Here is a 22,279-nt window from a genome sequence, read left to right as displayed (position 1 = left end):
CCAACCCTTTATTGTTCTTGTCACAGATTTTGTGACAGTTTGGTTACTTCTTTGTATTCCTCACTAGATTTTATGTTTTGAAGTCAGGGGTGAGGGCAGCAGGGAGCACAGTGGCTACACATCGTACCACACATTAAATCCGAGTGAATACATATGAATCCCAAGAACCAAGAAAGGCGGGCATTTCAAAGTGAGAAGTATCAAATCTTCCAGACTGGCCAGATAAAATGAACTCAAAAAAATGTTTGTTGGATCTGGGAGCTAGGAGACTTAGTGATTTTACTTAGTAAGAGTAAATTCAGTGCATTGATTAGAATAGGAAACATATTGTAATTGCTGGAGAATGGATGGGAAATGTGAAAATGAAGGCAGTCTATATGGAATACTCTTTCAAGGGGCTTGGGTAAACTGTGGGAATTATTCTCCTCTTACTATAATATTTATGTGCTTTATTATTTCAGATCACAGTATAGCGTAATGAATGTGATCACAGGCTCCCCCACGTAACATTTTTGTAATTTGGGAAAGTTACTTAATCTTTCTAAACCTCAGTTTTTCATTTGTAAAATGGGGATAATAAAAGTGCCTACCTTGAAGGTGTGGTAAGGATTAAAGTCTTTAATATAGAGAGAGCGTGTAACACTCTTAGAACAGTTAGTGGCCTATAGAAGGTCCTTAATAATTGTTAGCTTCTTGTAGCTACCATGTCAGGTCCTATGTTAAGTACTTCACGTGCATTATTTCTTGGACTCATGAGAAGAACTATATTGTTATTCCCTATTTTTTCAGCTTTTTTGAGGTACAGTTGACAAATAAAATTGTAAGGTATTTCAAGTGTATGTTGTGGTGATTTGATATACATGTACATCATGAAAAGATTCCCATCATCTAGTTACTACTGTTATTCTTTACATTCTGCAGATAATAAAACTGAGGCTTAGAGAAGTGACTTAACTTGCTCAAGGTCACACAGCTAGTAACTGGTGTTGGTTTAGCATCATCAGATTTGGTAACGACCTCATGAAAAATGAGGATTGGAACAACTTTTATTTTGTAATTTAGAATATTGAAGACATTTTGGTGTGGATGGGCACCTAGACTGCAAGTACAGTGGGCCCTTGAACAACTTGGGGATTGGGGCGCCAAATCCCTGGGCTGTTGAAAATCCACACATAACTTTTGGCTCCTCCAGAACTGAACTACTGATAGCCTACTGTTGACCAAAGCCTTACCAATAACATAAACAGCTGAGAAAAGAAAACGTTAAAAAATTAGGAAGAGAAAATACATTTACAGTACTGTGCTGTATTTATTGATACCGTAAGTTTATGTCTTTTTACAAGATGAATGGTCTGTCAGTACCTACATCAACATTGTCTTATATGATACAAAACACTGTGGATGTTATGAATATTACTAACACCAGACATCAAAAATGAAAAGGTAATGTGAAAAAGAAATTCATATTTATTTACATGTATAAGGATTCATGCATTGATAATGAAGAAGCAGCAATATGATTGCTTTGTGGTCACCTCGTGTAGTCGATACTATTGCTTTACAGTAGCTCAGCCTATACACTAATAAATGAATCATTATAAAGTTTTATAGCATAGTATTAGTCATATTCATAATACAGTACTGGAAACATTGTTACTTTTTTTAAAAACCACTGATAATAGGCTGGTTTGCAGTAACACATTAATTTTATATTAAATATCACTCACTTTATGCCTGTGTAAGAATAGTATTTACATATATTTTATGCATTCATGACATACCTAACTTTTATTTTTTTTTGATATTTCTAGGCTATGTGGTTTATCTGTGAATTTTTTCAAATTGTTGCAAATCTCCCCCAATTTTTCCAATATATTTATTTTTAAAAATCTGAATCTAAGGGGACCTGCACAGTTCAAACCTGTGTTATTGAAGGGTCAGCTGTAGTTGAGTGAGTTGTGTGTGTGAGAATTAACCAGTCAGAGGCTGTATGTTGATCTGTCCCTTGAGACAGAAGTTGGTTGGTCCAAAGAAAAAGAGAAAGGGAACAGTGGCTTGCGGAAGAGGTGATAGAGGTTAGGAAAACTTTTCTCAAGAAAGGAAGACTTGAGTATGTTGGGGTTTTTTTGTTTGTTTGTTTTTTTTTTTTCCGGTACGCAGGCCTCTCACTGTTGTGGCCTCTCCCGTTGCGGAGCACAGGCTCCAGACGCGCAGGCTCAGCGGCCATGGCTCACGGGCCCAGCCGCTCCGTGGCATGTGGGATCTTCACGGACAGGGGCACGAACCTGTGTCCCCCGCATCGGCAGGCGGACTCTCAACCACTGCGCCACCAGGGAAGCCCTTGAGTATGTTTTTAAACTTGACGGGATGAACTCAGTGAAGAGGGAAAGATGAGAAAGAGTAAGTGATGGACAAGTTCTTGATGAGGTAGGATAAGAACACAAGACCAGACAGTCTTAGAGGAGAGGGTGAGTGAGCACAGGCTGTGGCACAATAGTCCCCGTGCTGTAAGTCACTTGAGAATGAGTAGAACAGAGGAATAGGAATGCAAAGTGAATTCAGAGTCCTGAGGAAGCTGGCTAAGCTTCCCGGGATCCTCTATGATAAGAGGTCTATGGGGGAAGGGGGCATTTTAATACTATTAAGAGTTTCCGAGGCTTAATATATTTGTTTTTAGAGTGGCCCATCATAATTCATAAATTACGGACATCAGTAAACATTTTTAGGAAAGTGACATCCTTCATAAGTTTCTCTGTTTTTTGATTTGGTGACCTATTAAACTTATTTATTAAATAAGTAAAACACGCTCATGAAAAAAATTTACATTGTAAGAAGGTATAAAATGGAAAGTAAAATCTTTCTCCTCTTCATAACCCCCCCAACCATATATACATATGCATTTTCTGTACATTTTCTATGTTTGTGTGTGTCTGTCATATGTACATATGCACGAAAGTGCATAAAGTATATAACCTTTTCACAAAAACATAAGTGGGGTTCTTGCTATACATTCTACAACTTGCTGTTTCACAACACTGTATCTTAGACACCTTTCTATGTAGAACTTGTAGATCTTCCTCCTTTTATGTGGCTGTGTGTCTTTGGAAGGACCTGATAGAATTTATTTAATTCATTTCTTGTTGATGGACTTAACATTTTGTTTTACTTTTTTCTCTTTCTTTTTGCTATTATGAGCAATTCTTCTTTCAGTCTTAGTGTGCTCATCTTGGTACACTTGAGTGAGAAAATTGCTGGGTCAAAAGGTGTATTCATTTTGAGTTGTAATAAATGCTGTGAATCTTATAGACTAATCCTCCCATCGACAATGTACAATGGTGCCTGTTTCCCCAAATTGTTACTGGGTATTGGGCATTATGAAACTTAAAGATTTTGTTTTAGGATGCATTTCCTATTTGAGTCAAATTGAACTGCTTATTTGCTTCGTAAGCGTTTGTATTTATTTTTCTGTGAACCTTCCGTGAATGGTCTTTGTCATTTTTCTGTTGGGTTTTTAGGCTTTTTCTAAAGCACTCATTGTAGCCCTTTGTCATAATTTTTGGAAATATTTTTCCCAGTTTGTCATTTGATCTTTGACTTTATTTATGATTGTCTTTTTATTCCCCATTATAAGTATTTAATTTTTATGAAGTCATGTTTGGCAGACCTTTTCTTTATAGATTCTTTTAGTTTTAAGTGACTCAACTATTGCTCATTGAAATTACAAGTTTTTCCTGGAGACCACACTGAAAAGTCTCTAAAGATGGCTTGAAATTTCTTATCCACTATTGTTCTTTAGATCCTGCTCTTGAAAGTTAACAGGTGACTTTTAAATCATACAGCACAAATGGAGGTGGTGATGACATCCTGTAGACTGGGGTTTTTAATCATGTTTAGTACCTGAGCGATTGGCACTCCTCTAGTAATTTAAAAATTAATCAGAAGCATTTTAAAAACTGTTTTCTTAGAATTTCATTGTTTAGCTTGCTTATTTATATATTTACTTATTTATTTACTTATTTTTGCAGAATTATAAGGCTGTCTGCAGAGATTTGAAAAATGGCAACAAATGAAAGTAGCAGCATCTTTAGTTCAGCATCCTTGGCTGTGGAATATGTAGATTCACTTTTACCTGAGAATCCTCTGCAGGAACCATTTAAAAATGCCTGGAACTATATGTTGAATAATTATACAAAGTTCCAGATTGCAACATGGGGATCCCTCATAGTTCATGAGGTCCTTTATTTCTTGTTCTGTTTACCTGGATTCTTGTTTCAATTTATACCTTATATGAAAAAGTACAAAATTCAAAAGGTGAGTATGATGGACTTGCAATGGAGTATTGTCATTAGTCTTGTTGAATATTTTTAAGGTAAATATAACTCAAAATAGACTAGATCAGGGCTGTCCAATAGACATACAATGAAGCCACATGTGTAATTTTCTAGTAGAATACATTAAAATGTAAAAAGAAATAGGGAAAATAATGTTAGCAATATATTTTATTTAATCCAATAAATCTCAACTGTTGCATTTCAGTAAGTAATCAAAGTTTAAGTTTTAATGGGATATGTTATATTCTTATTCTTATAATAAGTCTTTGAAATCCAGTGTATATTTTACACTAATTTCAGCCCATCTCAGTTAAGACTAGCTGTATTTAAAATGTTCAATAGCCACATTTCTAGTTGCTACCATATTGGACAGCACAACCCTAGAGCATTTACCGTTAAGGTTTCAAGAATAATTTGTTAAATTGTGCCTTAAGTAGATGTGATGTTTATCTAATTTGGGTTTATAAGTTTTCATTAAAATTTTTTTTTTACTGAGATATAGTTGATATACAGTATATTAGTTTCAGATGTACAACATTGTGATTCAAAATTTTTATACATTATACTCCATTTAAAGTTATTATAAAATATTGACTGTATTCCCTATGCTATACAATATATCCTTGTTACTTATCTATTTTATACATAGTAGCTTGTACTTCTTAATCGCCTACCTCTCACTCCTTCCCCCTTTCCTCTCCCTGCTGGTAACCACTAATTTGTTCTCTATATCTGTGAGTCTGTTTTGTTATATTTGTTCATTTATTTTGGGGTTTTTTTTCCCACATGTAAGTGATAATATACATATTTGTCTTTCTCTGACTTATTTCACTTTGCATAATACCTTCCAGGTCCATCCATGTTGTTGTATATGGCAAAATTTCATTCTTTTCTATGGCTGAGTAGTATTCCATTGTGTGTATATGCCACATCTTATTCATCCATTCATCTGTTAATGGACACTTAGATTGCTTCCATATCTTGACCATTGTAAAGAATGCTGCTATGAACGTTATGGGTGTTTTCAAATTAGTGTTTTTATTTTTTTCAGATATATATACCCAGGAGTGGAATTGCTGGATCATATGGTAGCTCTATTTTTAGTTTTTTGAGGAACCTCCATACTGTTTTCCACAGTGGCTGTACCAATTTAGATTTGCACCAACTGTGTACTAAGTTTCCCTTTTCTTCACAACCTCGCCAGCATTTGTTATTTGTAGTCTTTTTGACTATAGCCATTCTGACAGGTGTGAGATGAAATCTAATTGTGGTTTTAATTTACATTTCCTTGATGATTAGTGGTGTTGAGCATCTTTTCATGTGCCTTTTGGCCATCTGTATGTCTTCTTTGGAAAAATGTCTGTTCAGGTCTTATGCCCATTTTTTAATCAGTTTTTTTTTTTGATGTTGAATTGTATGAGCTGTTTGTATATTTTGGATATTAACCCCTAATCAGTCGTATCATTTGCAAATATTTTCTCCCATTCAGCAGATTGTCTGTTTTGTCAAAGCTTTCCTTTGCTGTCCAGAAAAGTTTTTAAGTTTAATGAGGTCCCATTTGTTTATTTTTGCTTTTGTTTCCTTTGCTTTAGGAGGCAGATCCAAAAAAATATTGTTACAATTTATGTCAGAGTATTCTGCCTATGTTTTCTTCTAGGAGGTTTATGGTGGTTCCATACAAATTTTTTAATTATTTGTCCTACTTCTGTGAAAAATGCCACTGGTGTTTTTTGTTTCTTTTGGTTTTTTTTGCAGTATGCGGGCCTCTCACTGTTGTGGCCTCTCCCGTTGCGGAGCACAGGCTCCGGACGCACAGGCTCAGTGGCCATGGCTCACAGGCCCAGCCTTTCCGCGGCATGTGGGATCCTCCCGGACCGGGGCACGAACCCATGTCCCCTGCATCGGCAGGCGGACTCTCAACCACTGCGCCACCAGGGAAGCCCACCACTGGCGTTTTGATAGGGATTGCATTGAATCTGTAGATTGCCTTGGGTAGTGTGGTCATTTTAGCAATATTGATTCTTCCAATCTGTGAACACGGTATATCTTTACATCTATTTGTGTCGTTTTCAGTGTCTTTGATCAGTGTCTTACAGTTTTCTGTTCTGTGTATTAATTTTGTATCCAGCAACTTTACCAAATTCATTGATGAGCTCCAGTAGTTTTCTGGTGGCATCTTTAGGATTTTCTATGTATAGTATAGTATCATGTCATCTGCAAACAGTAGCAGTTTTACTTCTTCCTTTCCAATTTAGATTCCTTTTATTTCTTTTTCTTGTCTGATTGCTGTGGCTAGGACTTCCAATACTATGTTGAATAAAAGTGGCAAAAGTGGTCATCCTTGTCTTGTTCCTATCTTAGAGGAAATGTTTTCAGCTTTTCGCCATTGAGTATGTTGTTAGCTGTGGGCTTATCATCTGTGGCCTTTATTATGTTGAGATATGATCCTTCTGTACCCACTTTATGGAGAGGTTTTATCATGCATAAATTTTAAATTAGCTGGAAGGGAAGGTTATGGGGATTCATGAGTATTATTTTGTAGTTCACTCCAGCCCTTGATGTCTCAACTCTTAAATGTATGTTAATATGCTAAGACTTTGATCAAGACTGTTAAGGTTTTGTTTTTACCCTAAATATATCGTGGTAATTCTGCAGCATTCATGTTATCCCCCCCAAAAATGATGATGCTCCTAGCTTCTAGGTATTCGCTTCAGTGTACTAAATGTTTCTTGAGAGCTTGCTATGCATGACAAAGTGTTGAGATATACGCAGTGCCTCTTCTCAGTTATAAACATAGGGAAAATAGTGAACTCTAGTAATGTGTAGACTAATGAGTTTGACACAGTTCCCAGGAAGGAATCTGCACCAGCTTGTTAGAGAAAGAAATGATTTGTTGACACTTGGTAAACCCACGATAGTTTCTAATGCTTACTGTTAACTTTTTTCCAAAAGTCATGCCAAACTCAAACTCAAGGGCACACAGTCTTGGTGGAAAGCAGGCATCTTGGGAGTGTTCACCTAAGGAGACTGGTTTGTACTCATTGAGTCCATGTCGGGTGGCGGTCAATGCACACATCCTCTCCGACCAGTCTCTTCTCTTTGTAGCCTCTCCCAGTGAGTCACTTTAAGCAAGTACTAACATTGATTCTCTCTGGGGATAGTGCAGAGGGTCAGCTGCCTGTGGACTCCCAGCCAAAGGAGGGAAGAACAAAGGGTAAAGGGAGAAGGAATTAAAAGGGCTGTGGCCTAAAGGAGAGTATCCTGTTACCGTAAATAAAGGGCACAACATTTCCAGAATACTTCTTATAAAAAGGCCTGCTTTGAAAGGCAGAATTGAGTTTGGATGTCTAAGTTCTCATGCATGTTTGGAATTCTGGCTGCCATGGGTCACCCATTGGTTTATTTATGGGGCTGATTTGTTGTATTGTATGTCTGTCCAGGCCAAAGTATCCCTGTCTGTCTTCTGCCCTCTACAGTTGACTCACTGGTCAGAGGTGGTAACTTTTTCGGAGGGAGAAAGACCTGTTTCATTCAAGGTTTTATGAAGACTTTAGAATAAAATGTGGCAAAAGAAAGGACAAGAAGTAATCTAGTTTACAACTAGTTACTGATAAACAGAGATTGAAAACCTTCAAGTCTGTACTTAGCATGTCTTCCTTGAGTTTCACAACCATTAAGGTCCCTGCTTTGAGATTTTTTGATACTAAAATTAGTTGTGAAGATAATCAGTGCAAGTTTTCACAATATAAGGGGGTTTAAAAACAAGCCAAAAAGTCAGTGTACACAGGTTTACACATTTTAAAGGCAGATACCCTGAAACAGTGAGGGTACAGGAAAAAGCTGCTGGTGGAGCTAACACTGAAGACTCTGCTTTGAAACAGAATAGACAGCTAATGCACATGCTTGCTAGTGGGGAGAATATTCACAGGAATGAGAGAGTAATGAAGTAGACCTTGCAGGATTTTTTTAAGTCTTACATCTTGATAATTCTCTAGGAATTTTCCTCAAGGATTTATACACTAAAAACATTCTTTCTGAAGTCTGTGGGCCTGGTAAACAGTAAAGCATGTGATTTTTTAGTTACAGTTGATTCATTTTTGTGTTAATTTCTGCAGCTACATCAGTATTAGAGTCTAGCCAGGATATCACAAGTCAGTTAAACATAGTTCTATGGGAAAAAGAGTGCCTTTGCCGGCCCAAGCCAGAATCTTCCATTTATTTTGTCCCCAATCACAGACTGGAAGTTTGGAGGAGCGGGGTCAGATCATGCTCAGAGTAGAAATAGACAATTATAAGTTATCTCGCCTAATTCCCTCATTTTATTGTTGAGCAGACTGAGATGTGAGCTTCACAGAGCCCCTGAGGTTAGAGCCAGCTCTCCAGACTGATTACCAGTTGAATGCTGTTTCTTTTTTGTCAGGGAAGGTAACTCTCCCAAAGAATTTCAAGAACAACACTGGAACCCTAGATTTTAGTTAGTCCAAGTTCTGCTAATAACTGCCTGTGTGATCCTGGGCAGGGAGGTTGACCTCCGGGCCTCTTCTGAGGTCAGTGGTTTCATCCTTGGGATATTATGGATCAGTTAAAACACTTGCATTGGTAGGTTTCTGAATTTTTAGGTAAGGACATTTAAAACAAAGCAATATCTATTTATTATCACCATCTTTTTGTAAAACCAAAAGCACTTTTTAACTAATTGCACCCCTTTAAATTGAATAAATTTTAGACTTTTATATATGGCTTGCTACGCAAGTCAATCCTGATGAGTTTTTGTGAACGTTTCACTACATTAATCTCACTTCCTCATTTTGACTTTAATCTGTGAACTTCATCTGTGGGCAGCAGCTCTCCGTTCTTTGGGAACCACTGAACACATTTGTTTTCTAAGTTCTTCCAGCTCAGAGAGTTTCTAATTCTGTCAATGTATAAGAACAAAAATGCACTTATTTCTGGGAATGAAAACCGCTGAATGGCTGGCAGTGTTGATTTACCTGTGTAATAAGGCTTCCAATGCTATGTGTGCAGCTGCCTCAGCAATTGGGAGAACCCAACTGTGATCTTAGCGTAACACATTTCTTCCTCTCTGGCATTCCTGATAAAAGAAGTAAATGATCTGTGGGCAGCAAAGACAAGAGTTATTCATTCTGTAGTGCTTCTTTGGTTTGTAGAGATCATCGGGACCCTTATGCCTGGGTTTGTCTATTGACAATTTCTTCACCTATTTAAGGTAGTGATAATATCGATAGTTGTCAGGGTTTTAGAAGTGGGTGCATGTGTGTGTGTGTGTGAGTGTGTTGTGGTTCCTGGACCTTAGTTACTGTAACACAGCAATTATAATATAGAATTCACATAACATAGGATTAATTAAATAACATAAACTTAAGTCCCCATATAAACATTAGAGAAAAAGCTAGGAATTTATTTCTAGTTTTCAGATGAAACTCCTGATAGCAGAGGCTAATACTAAATATTTTGATTTTTTTCTCCATAGGATAAACCAGAAACGTGGGAAAATCAATGGAAATGTTTTAAAGTACTTCTCTTTAATCACTTTTGTATCCAGCTTCCTTTGATTTGTGGAACCTATTATTTTACAGAGTATTTCAATATTCCTTATGATTGGGAAACAATGCCAAGATGGTATGTAGATGAAGATTTGCTTTTTATACTCAGTCATGGTTTATCATTCAATTAAAATATCCTTAATGTTATTTTCTTTCTTCATTTGGTCAATGTTTGTTTCTTCTAAACTTTGGAAATAAATAAAATATAGAAAAGTAAACTGTAACAGAAACTTAAAATGTTCCCATTTTTATATGTTTCTATATTTTAGTGTAATATTTTTATTGGAAAGTGAGTTTCTTGCATCAGAAGTTTCCATAGCATCCTTTATATGATTGTATACAGATACACATGCTTATGCCAAGAAAAAATATATTGCATTTTAAGTCTAAAATGAAAGAAAAAAATGAGAGAGTAGTTTGTGAAGTTTATAAAAATTATGTCCATACAGACACAAATATATATTATCTGAGCATAAATATTTGTGTTCAAATAATATTTGTATTCAACTGTCTGTTCTGACTTAACCTGAATACAGATGTACAGTATATAGATATGTGCTTTTCCTATTACTGTATATTCAACATATAAAAGAATTTCTGTGTATGTGTTCATAAAATATATTTTGCCCATTGCACTTATGTGCTTCTCTTTGTCAGGAAAAAAACGATGATTTTACTATTATTAATCTTAATTCAAGTCCCTTATCAATGTTACTCTTTTCCTAGAACTTTTGAGTTTTGTTTCTTAACTCTGATTTTATACCTGTGACTGTTTTTTAAGCGAATTAGAATTGGTATGGTGGTCAGCTTCTTTAACCCTTCTTCAGGTGGTATCATATAGCTAGCTTGCATCTATATGTATTGTTTTGAGAATTTGTTGATCAATAAAACCAGTTAGGTCAAGCTGGTATTTAGTTTTATGCAGTGTCTCCAGCAGTGATCCCAGGTAAAAGTCTAGATTGTTTAAGTAAAAGTTATTTAATCCTCATTACAGTATTTTCATCTTAAAGGTACATGCTTTTGGCAAGATGCTTGGGCTGTGCAGTGATTGAGGATACCTGGCACTATTTCCTGCATAGGCTCTTACACCACAAAAGAATATATAAGCATATTCATAAAATTCATCATGAGTTTCAGGTATGTTAGAACTATATTTAATACATTTTTTTCTATTAGAGGCAAAAATGTCATTTAAAAAAAAATCTCCTGGACTTTAAAAACAATTGTCAGTGATGTTTTTATTTCTTTTTCCTTTGGCATGATTGTTAAGAATATAATACACACACACCTAAACACAAAGGGAGTTCTACAGATTTTCTTTAATATCTTAATTTCATGGTAAATTGAGACCTGAAAGAAAAATGTTACATGAAATCGTTCATTTTTGCCTTTGGGTCCAGAGCACTATCCTCACACAGTTGGGTACCTGGCAGTTTGATAGAGGCCTCTAGTGCTGTTAAGGTCATTTAAGTGGGACCCCAAAACAACAAACCTTGAATCGTTAAATTCCTAAAACAATTTCCAAGTTAGTTTTAACACATTTCCACATCATTGCTAACTCCTTCCCACAAAACAGTGATTTTTATCAGAACTGCTTTGAAGTTAGCTTTGTCAAATTTGTTATTTTGGTATGTTCTGCATTGATCCTAATTACATGATATGATAAACCAAACATCCCTTTCTTGGCAGAACAAATTCAGGTGCATAAACCAAAATTAGAATTCAAGTCAATTGTTTAATGCCTTTCTCTCAAACCGTCAAAGACAGCTATTGAAATAGATTGTTTTAAGGACATCCCTAGACCTTTTAATGTTTGGTAAGAACAAAAAAACATTTTTATTGAGAATTACTGTTAATGTTTATATATGTATGGCTAGATATATAGTTGATCCTCAGTATCCATGGGTTCTGAATTCATGAATTCAACCAACCGAGGATTGAAAATATTTGGGAAAAAAATTCCAGAAAGTTCCAAAAGGCAAAACTTGAATTTGCCTCGAGTGGACAACTATTTACATAACGTTTAAATTGTATTTACAACAATTACACAGCATTTACATTGTATTAGGTATTATAAATAATCTATAGATGATTTAAAGTATATGGGAGGATGTGCATAGGTTATATGCAAATACTGCACCATTTTATATAAGGGACTTGAGCATCCTTGGAGTTTGGTATCCACGGGGGTCCTGGAACCAATCCCCCTGGGATACCTAGGGATGACTGTACTATCATAACATATAGAAGAGATATAATTTTATAAAACAATATACATAAATAAATTAGAATATATATATTAGGGTTCTCCAAAGAAATAAAATCAATAGGAGATACACACACACACACACACACACACAGATTTATTTTAAGGAACTGGTTCATGCACTTGTGGGGGCTGGTGAATCTGAAATCTGTAGGGCAGCTCACAGGTTGGAAACACAGGTGAGAGTTGATGTTGCAGGCCTGGATCTCAGTTCCTTAGGGTAGCAGGCTGGAAACCAGGCAGGGTTTCTGTATTGTAGTCTTGAGAATTCCTTCTTTCTTGGGAAGCCTCAGTCTTTGCTTTTAAGGCCTTCATCTGATTGGATGAAGCTCACCTGGGTTATGGAGGGTCCTCTTCTTTACTCATGGTCTACTGACTTAACTGTTAATCACATCTAAAAAAGACCTTCACACCAGCATCTAGACTGGTGTTTGACCAAGCAGCTGGGCACCATGTCCTAGATAAGTTGACACATAAAATTAACCATCACAATTCTTACTTATTTTAGGCTCCATTTGGAATGGAAGCTGAATATGCACATCCTCTGGAAACCTTAATTCTTGGAACTGGATTTTTCATTGGAATCATGCTTTTATGTGATCATGTTATTCTTCTCTGGGCCTGGGTAACCATTCGTTTGATAGAAACTGTTGATGTCCATAGGTAAGCTATCGTTTCTATTCAGGTAAAAGTATCATAAAATATCCTTTTTTCATGGTCATAGATTATCTTTATTTCTGTTTTTTTTTAATTGAAATGTAACTGACATGTAACATTGTGTTTTAGGTGTGCAACATAATGGTTTGATATATGTATATATTGCAAAATGCTCACCACACTGTTCATCTCTACACAGAGTTACAAATTCGAGAACTCTTAAGATCTACTCTCTTAGCAACTTTCAGATTCACAGGATTGTTGATTTCAGCCTCCATGCTCTACATTACATGTCCAAGACTTATTCATCTTATAACTGGAAGTTCATACCTTTTGACACCTTCACCCATTTCATGCAGCGTAATCATTGTCATAGGTTATTTTTTTTCCTAAGTAGAGTAATAGGAGAAGTTAACCTTGTTAATGTTACTATTTTTAATAACCAGGACAACATAATCATTGGATAAAAGTTCAAATAATAATTTTTGGGTTTTTTTACATTCCTATCTATGGCTGTTGTCATTTTTATGGTGAGAGTATATTCATGTATCATTTGAGAAAATGAAATAAAATTTTGATAAGTGCTGCAGAACTGCCCTCCAAAAGGACCCCTCTCTACACGCCCAACAGGAAACTGTAAGAATGCTTTCCCTGCACCCAACACCCTTTGCAAACTGGACATTACAGTCTTGTTAATCTTGGTCAGTAGGAGGGCAGAGAGCCTTCAAGGTTATGCACTGCATTCCCCAGGGGCTGGTGAGGCTGCATGGCTGTCTTTGTGCTGGGTTCTTTTTTTTTTTCCAATCTCCCGATTCATCCCACCACCACACCCGACCCCGCCCGCTTGGTGTCTACGTTTGTTCTCTACATCTGTGTCTCTATTTCTGCCTTGCAAACCTGGTTCATCTGTACCATTTTTCTAGATTCCACATATATGCGTTAATATACGATGTTTGTTTTTCTCTTTCTGACTTACTTCACTCTGTATGACAGTCTCGAAGTCCATCCACGTCTCTGCAAAGGACCCGATTTCATTCCTTCATATGGCTGAGTAGTATTCCATTGTATATATGTACCACATCTTCTTTACCCATTCACCTGTCGATGGACATTTATGTTGTTTCCATGACCTGGCTATTGTAAACAGTGCTGCACTGAACTTTGGGGTGCATGTGTCTTTTTGAATTATGGTTTTCTCTGGGTATATGCCCAGTAGTGGGATTGCTGGGTCATATGGTAATTCTATTTTTAGTTTCTTAAGGAACTCCATACTGTTCTCCATAGTGGCTATATCAGTTTACATTCCCACCAACAGTGCAAGAGGGTTCCCTTTTCTCCACACCCTCTCCAGCATTTGTTGTTTGTAGATTTTCTGATGATGCCCATTCTAACTGGTGTGAGGTAGTTTTGTAGTTTTGATTTGCATTTCTCTAATAATTAGTGATGTTGAGCAGCTTTTCATGTGCTTCTTGGCCATCTGTATCATTTAGGTCTTCTGCCCATTTTTGGATTTTTTTTTAATATTGAGCTGCATGAACTGTTTATATATTTTGGAGATTAATCCTTTGTCCGTTGATTTGTTTGCAAATATTTTCTCCCATTCTGAGGGTTGTCCTTTCGTCTTGCTTATAGTTTCCTCTGTGCAAAAGCTTTTAAGTTTCATTAGGCCCCATTTGTTTATTTTTGTTTTTATTTCCGTTACTCTAGGAGGTGGATCAAAAAAGATTTTGCTGTGATTTATGTCAAAGAGTGTTCTTCCTATGTTTTCCTCTAAGAGTTTTATAGTGTCCTGTCTTAACATTAGGTCTTTAATCCATATTGAGTTTATTTTTGTGTATTGTTGTTGGGGAGCGTTCTAATTTCATTCTTTTACATGTAGCTGTCCAGTTTTCCCAGCACCGCTTATTGAAGAGACTGTCTTTTCTCCATTGTATATCTTTGCCTCCTTTGTCATAGATTAGTTGACCATATGTGCGTGGGTTTATCTCTGGGCTTTCTATCCTGTTCCATTGATCTATATCTCTGTTTTTGTGCCAGTACCGTATTGTCTTGAATACTATAGCTTTGTAGTATGGACTGAAGTCAGGGAGTCTGATTCCCCCAGCTCTATTTTCTCCCTTTAGGATGCTTTGGCAATTCGGGGTCTTTTGTGTCTCCATACAAATTTTAAGATTTTTTTTTCTAGTTCTATAAAAAATGCCATTGTTAATTTGATAGGGATTGCACTGAATCTGTAGATTGCTTTGGGTAGTATAGTCATTTTCACAATATTGATTCTTCCCATCCAAGAACATGGTATATCTCTCCATCTGTTTGTGTTATCTTTGCTTTCTTTCATCAGTGTCTTATAGTTTTCTGAGTACAGGTCTTTTACCTCCTTAGGTAGGTTTATTCCTAGGTATTTTATTCTTTTTGGTGCAATGGTGAATGGGATTGTTTCCTTAATTTCTCTTTCTGATCTTTCATTGTTAGTGTATAGGAATGTAAGAGATTTCTGTGCATTAATTTTGTATCCTGGGACTTTACCAAATTCATTGGTTAGCTCTAGTAGTTTTCTGGTGGCATCTTTAGGATTCTCTGTGTATAGTATCATGTCATCTGCAAACAGTGACAGTTTTACTTCTCTTTTGCAATTTATATTCCTTTTATTTCTTTTTCTTCTCTGATTGCCATGGCTAGGACTTTCAAAGCTATGTTGAATAATAGTGGTGAGAGTGGCCATCCTCGTCTTTTTCCTGATCTTAGAGGAAATGCTTTCAGTTTTTCACCATTGAGAATGGTGTTTGCTGTGGGTTTTCATATATGGCCTTTACTATGTTGAGGTAGGTTCCCTCTGTGCCCACTTTCTCAAGAGTTTTTATCATAAATGGGTGTTGAATTTTGTCAGAAGCTTTTTCTGCATCTCTTGAGATGATCATATGATATTTATTCTTCAATTTGTTAATATGGTGTATCACACTGATTGATTTGTGTATATTGAAGAATCCTTGCATCCCTGGGATAAATCCTTTTAGCCCAGGATAAGAGGATTTTATCCTTTGATCTGTCCATTGGTGTAAATGAGCTGTTAAAGTCCCCCACTATTATTGCATTACTGTTGATTTCTTCTTTTATAGCTGTTAACATTTGCCTTATGTATGATCCTTTTACTGTGTTGTTGGATTCTGTTTGCTAGTATTTTGTTGAGGATTTTTGCATCTATATTCATCAGTGATATTGCTTTGTAATTTTCTTTTTTTGTAGTATCTTTGTCTGGTTTTGGTATCAGGGTGATGGTGGCCTCATAGCGTGCATTTGGGAGTGTTCCTTCCTCTGCAGTGTTTTGGAAGAGTTTGAGAAGGATGGGTGTTAGCTCTTCTCTAAATATTTGATAGAATTCGCCTGTGAAGCCATCTGGTCCTGGGCTTTTGTTTGTTGGAAGATTTTTTAATCACAGTTTCAATTTCATTACTTGTGATTGGTCTGTTCATATTTTCTGTTTCTTCCTGGTTCATTCTTGGAAGGTTTTACCTTTCTAAGAATTTGTCCATTTCTTGCAGGTTGTCCATTTTATTGGCATAGAGTTGCTTGTAGTAGTCTCTTGTGACGCTTTGTACTTCTGCAGTGTCTGTTGTAACTTCTCCTTTTTCATTTGTAATTTTATTGATTTGAGTCCTCTCCTTCTTATTCTTGATGAGTCTGGCTAAAAGTTTATCAATTTTGTTTATGTTCTCAAAGAACCAGCTTTTAGTTTTATTGATCTTTGCCACTGTTTTCTTTGTTTCTATTTCATTTATGTCTGCTCTGATCTTTATGATTTCTTTCAGTCTACTAACTTTGGGTTTTGTTTGTTCTTCTTTCTCTGGTTCCTTTAGGTGTAAGTTTAGGTTGTTTATTTGGGATTTTTCTTGTTTCTTGAGGTAGGATTGTATAGCTATAAACTTCCCTCTTAGAACAGATTTGGCTGCATCCCATAGGTTTTGGGCCGTTGTGTTTTTATTGTCACTTGTTTCCAGGTATTTTTTGATTTTCTCTTTGATTTCCTTAGTGATCTCTTGGTTATTTAGTAATGTACTGTTTAGCCTCCATGTGTTTGTGTTTTTTACATTTTTTTTCCTTGTAATTGATTTCTAATCTCATAGTGTTGTTGTCAGAAAACATGCTTGATATGATTTTGGTTTTCTTAAATTTACTGAGGCTTGATTTGTGACCCAAGATGTGATCTACCCTGGAGAATGTTCTGTGTGCACTTGAAGAAAGTGTAATCTGCTCTTTTCAGGTGGAATGGCCTATAAATATCAATTAAATATCTCTGGTCTATTGTGTCATTTAAAGCTTCTGTTTCCTTATTAATTTTCTGTCTGGATGATCTGTCCATTGGTGTAAGTGAGGTGTTAAAGTCCCCCACCATTATTGCGTTACTGTCGATTTCCTCTTTTATAGCTGTTAGCATTTGCCTTATGTATTGAGGTGCTCCTATGTGGGATGCTTATATATTTATAATTGTTATCTCTTCTTCTTGGATTGATCCCTTGATATTATGTAGTGTCCTTCCTTGTCTCTCATAACATTCTTTATTTTAAAGTCTACTTTATCTGATACGAGTATTGCTACTCCAGCTTTCTTATGATTTCCATTTGCATGGAATATCTTTTTCCATCCCCTCACTTTCAGTCTGTATGTGTCCCTAGGTCTTGTAGACAGCATATATATGTGTCTTGTTTTTGTATCCATTCAGTGAGCCTGTGTCTTTTGGTTGGAGCATTTAATCCATTCACATTTAAGGTAATTCTTGATATTTATGTTCCTATTACCATTTTCTTAATTGTTTGGGCATTGTTTTTGTAGGTCCTTTTCTTCTTTTGTGTTTCCCACTTAGAGAAGTTCCTTTAGCGTTTGCTGTAGAGCTGGTTTGGTGGTGCTGAATTCTCTTAGCTTTTGCTTGTCTGTAAAGCTTTTGATTTCTCTGTTGAATCTGAACGAGATCCTTGCCGGGTAGAGTATCCTTGGTTGTAGGTTCTTCCCCTTCATCATTTTAACTATATCCTGCCACTCCCTTCTGGCTTGTAGAGTTTCTGCAGAGAAATCAGCTATTAACCTTATGGGGATTCCCTTGTATGTTATTTGTCATTTTTCCCTTGTTGCTTTTAATAATTTTTCTTTTTCTTTAATTTTTGTCAGTTTGATTACTGTGTGTCTCGGCATGTTTCTCCTTGGATTTATCCTGCCCGGGGCTCTCTGTGCTTCCTGGACTTGGGTGGCTATTTCCTTTCCCATGTTAGGGAAGTTTTCGACTGTAGTCTCTTCAGATATCTTCTTGGGTCCTTTCTCTCTCTCTTCTCCTTCTGGGATCCCTATAATTCAAATGTTGTTGCATTTAAGGTTGTCCCAGAGGTCTCTTAGGCTGTCTTCATTTCTTTTTGGTCTTTATTCTGTTTCATGGCAGTGAATTCCACCATTCTACCTTCCAGGTCACTTATCCATTCTTCTGCCTCAGTTATTCTGCTGTTGATTCCTTCTAGTGTATTTTTCATTTCAGTTATTGTATTATTCATCTCTGTTTGTTCTTTTATTCTTCTAGGTCTTTGTTAAACATTTCTTGCCTCTTCTTGATCTTTGCCTCCATTCTTTTTCCGAGGTCCTGGATCATCTTGACTATCATTATTCTGAATTCTTTTTCTGGAAGGTTGCCTATCTCCACTTCACTTAGTTGTTTTTCTGGGGTTTTATCTTGTTCCCTTCATCTGGTACATAGTCCTCTGCCTTTTCATTTTGTCTGTCTTTCTGTGAATGTGGTTTTCATCCCACAGGCTGCAGGATAGTAGTTCTTCTTGCTTCTGCTCTCTGCCCTCTGGTGGATGAGGCTATCTAAGAGGCTTGTGCAAGCTTCCTGATGAGAGGGACTGGTGGTGGGTAGAGGTGGGTGTTGCTCTGGTGGGCAGAGCTCACTAAAACTTTAATCCATTTGTCTGCTGATGGGTGGGGCCGAGTTCCCTGCCTGTTGGTTGTTTGGCCTGAGGCAGCACTGGAGCCTAGAGGCTCTTTGGTGGGGCTAATGGCAGACTCTGGGAGGGCTCACACCAAGGAGTGCCTCCCAGAACTTCTGCTGCCAATGTCCTTGTCCCCACAGTGAGCCACAGGCACCCTCCGCCTCTGCAGGATACCCTCCAACACTAGCAGGTACAGCTAGTTCAGTCTCCTATGGGGTCAGTGCTCCTTCCCCCTGGGTCCTGATGCACACACTACTTTGTGTGTGTCCTCCACGAGTGGAGTCTCTGTTTCCCACAGTCCAGTCAAAGTCCCACAGTCAAATCTTGCTAGCCTTCAAAGTCTGAATCTGGGACTTTCTCCTCCCATCACTGGACCCCCAGGTTGGGAAGCCTGATGTGGGGCTCAGAACCTTCACTCCAGTGGGTGTACTTCTATGGTATAAGTGTTCTCCAGTTTGTAAGTCACCCACCCAGCGGTTATGGGTTTTGATTTTATTGTGATTGTGCCCCTCCTACCGTCTCATTGCGGCTTCTCCTTTGTCTTTGGATGTCGGGTACCTTTTTGGTGAGTTCCAGTGTCTTCCTGTTGATGATTGTTCAGCAGTTAGTTGTAATTACAGTGCTCTTGCAAGAGGGAGTGAGCACATGTCCTTTTACTCCACCTGTCTTTGTGCTTGTTGACCAACAGTAATTTTTTCTTTGAATTACCATTTTATATCATTTGCCAGTTTTTCTGTTAAGGCTATACGTTTTATAACCTATTGGTTCATGTGTAAGCTTTGTTTGTTACCTGTGTTGTAAATATTTTCTCTCCATCTGTCATTTGAATTTTAACTCTTGATGGTTTTTTTCAGTTGTGAAGTTTTAAATTTTTATGTAGTAAAATCTATCAGTTTTTTTTTAATGGCTTTTGGATTTCATGCCTTGTAGAGTCTTCCTGAAACATTGTTCAAATGAAAATATTCTTGTTGTTTTCTTAAAAATTTGGTTAAATACTGTAATTCAGGAGCAGCAATTACTTTGTCCTTCTGTAATGAACCTAAACCTAACTCTTACTTGAAAAAAATATTCAAACATCCACAGAATGGATTCACTGAATAAAACATTTGTGTACTCCACTGCCCAGCACTGATGAAAACTGCTTATGATATGTTCATATTTCACATGCTTCCTTTCTGTTGATTGGAAGGCATTTTTTGGTAAATTATTTCTATTAAATGCCTTTTCAAATTCCTAATATCCTAATTTTTCATGATTTAAAAATGATTATATATTTATTGCATTTTTATTGGGGAATTTTCATCTGTGAAAGCAGAATATGAAATTCTAGGAATTGTTTCTGAGTCACTAAAGTAGCAAAATTAATGCTTCTAGTCTTAGGCAGAAAAGTGGTAGATGGTGTCTCCTTCGATCTTTCCTTCCATTGCTCTTTTCTCCTTCCTTCCCCCTTCAGACTCCTCAAGGGAGGGAAGGATTGGGATGATTCAGACTGGTATAATTGTAGATATCAGATTTTAGACTTGTAGTTAGAAATAAAGGTGGGTTCTCTAAAAGAAGTTGTAAAACAGTAATCCTCAGGTTTAACCTTTGTAATGCTTGGTACTGATTTCATATAACTTTTCCTAAAAAAAATATGTAGTATTATGGGTGTCACAAACTATGGTGAGAAAGTGCTCTAAAACAGAAAATAAAAAAAGTCAAAATCTATGTCTAAAGATTCATTACTATAACCCCTCTTTCATCCCCTGATGTGTAATATTAATGTCTATTAATTGTTCAAGTTTTTAAAAAATTTCTTAAAGTGGTTTCTAGAATATGCACCATTTGCTGTGAGTTTTTGTCTTTTGTAAACATGTCAGAAATAAGTGACTTAGGTAAAGTGGAATGTTATTTGAATGGTTAACAAGCATATTACTATCAATGAAAATGTTGATTATTTAAGGTGTATTTACTATCTTAATACTCTTTATCATTTTTATTTCAGTGGTTATGACATTCCTCTCAACCCTTTAAATCTCATTCCTTTCTATGCTGGTTCTCGGCATCACGATTTCCACCACATGAACTTCATTGGAAACTATGCTTCGACATTTACATGGTGGGATAGACTTTTTGGAACTGACTCTCAATTTACTGCCTACACTGAGAGAATGAAGAAGGTTGAGAAAAAGACTGAATAAACATCTCACATAAACCTTCCTGCAGATACACATTTCCTGAATTGAAGCTAGTAGCTAACATTGCTTCTGGGGAGTGGAAATAAACATGTGTCTTGGTTGCTAAGTGATAAAAAGAACATTAACAACTTTTAATTATCTTCCTAGTGGGAACTTTTATATGTTTAAGTACAGTTTCCCTGAGGAAGCTTTAAAGGCCATGTTGCTAACTTTACAAAAAGGATTTAAGTGATGGAAGGAATATTAATGTATATCTTTTCCCCAAGTTGTACCATAGGCCTGAAGCTGAAATTGGTCTTCAAACCTTTTAAATATATAGTGGCCATTTCAAGAACTCTTAGTAGTACTGAACTTTAAACACTCTTTTGGAATTTGCTTAAAGATCAAATGCCATGGGTTGAACCACACCAATCTGTATAGTGTGAGTGAATGCTAACTCTGAAATAGCCAGCACCGGGAATTTCTGCTCTTATCTGGAGCTGACCAGTTTGGGGTGATTCTCTTTCTTCGAGAAGTCCTTTTTGACTGCAATGTACTACTCATCTATAAATTAAGGCATTTCTGAATTGATGAAAGACTATTTTAGTCTAAAGGTTTTCAGGTTACTTGAATTTTTTAAACATTGAGCTTTATTTCTGCTATTTACCCTTTCTTTTTTGTATATCAAGTTTTCATTATACTTAAAGCTGTATCTTGAAACTTTGTGTACTGACTTGCTGTATTTGCACTTGGAGCTATTGAAATAAATGTGATTTTGTTTGATTATTTGGTTTCCAATTTTGAACATCATTTGTCACCTTTTATTCTTATCAGGAAAAGTACAGAAATCACTAAATTATTAAATTTTGTCATAAAAGGAATAGTTTTTATCTTTTTAAGTACTTCATTTGCTAAACTTTTGGCAGTTTCAACATGTATTTATCAGGCTACCTATTGTGGGAAATTCTGTTGACCTAATAAAATGGAGGATATCGAAGCAGCTCTTTTCTCCACTTAGAAAATGTACAGAAGAATGGAGCTAAACTTTTTAGGGCTGGTTTAATTTCAAGTATCTAGAGTCTAATTTAAAGCAAGAGGTGATAATTCTAACTTTATATATGGTAGTACCAAATCGTAATTTTTAAAAAAATATGGAGCCATCTTCTGGTAAGTTTCTTTTTTTTTTTCGTTTTTTACACTTATACAGTAAAGAGGTTCAAATAAGAGTTGAGAAAGTTACAGCTGAGACTCTTGCTAGACCATGTTTTCTAACTAGTACCTGGTTCTATGGCCTTTTTCATTCTCCCTTTCCAACCCTACTGCCTCTGTGTGTGTG

At 36.4% G+C, this 22,279-nt stretch overlaps 1 protein-coding gene across 1 annotated transcript; it reads left to right on the top strand.

Annotated features, from left to right (window-relative positions):
- Nucleotides 1-4,056: 4,056 nt before the first annotated feature.
- MSMO1 (methylsterol monooxygenase 1) lies at nucleotides 4,057-21,729 on the top strand (the record flags this gene model as incomplete). Its single annotated transcript, XM_079718168.1, has 5 exons — nucleotides 4,057-4,311; nucleotides 9,823-9,971; nucleotides 10,906-11,032; nucleotides 12,670-12,824; nucleotides 20,772-21,729. The coding sequence occupies 5 exons, from the start codon at nucleotides 4,057-4,059 to the stop codon at nucleotides 20,965-20,967; spliced, it is 882 nt and encodes a 293-aa protein (XP_079574294.1). The 3' UTR covers nucleotides 20,968-21,729.
- Between the last annotated feature and the right edge of the window lie 550 nt (nucleotides 21,730-22,279).

Source organism: Hyperoodon ampullatus, assembly GCF_949752795.1.
Source record: "Hyperoodon ampullatus genome assembly, chromosome: 1".
Taxonomy (NCBI): Eukaryota; Metazoa; Chordata; class Mammalia; order Artiodactyla; family Ziphiidae; genus Hyperoodon; species Hyperoodon ampullatus.
This window is presented reverse-complemented; position numbering and strand designations above follow the sequence as displayed.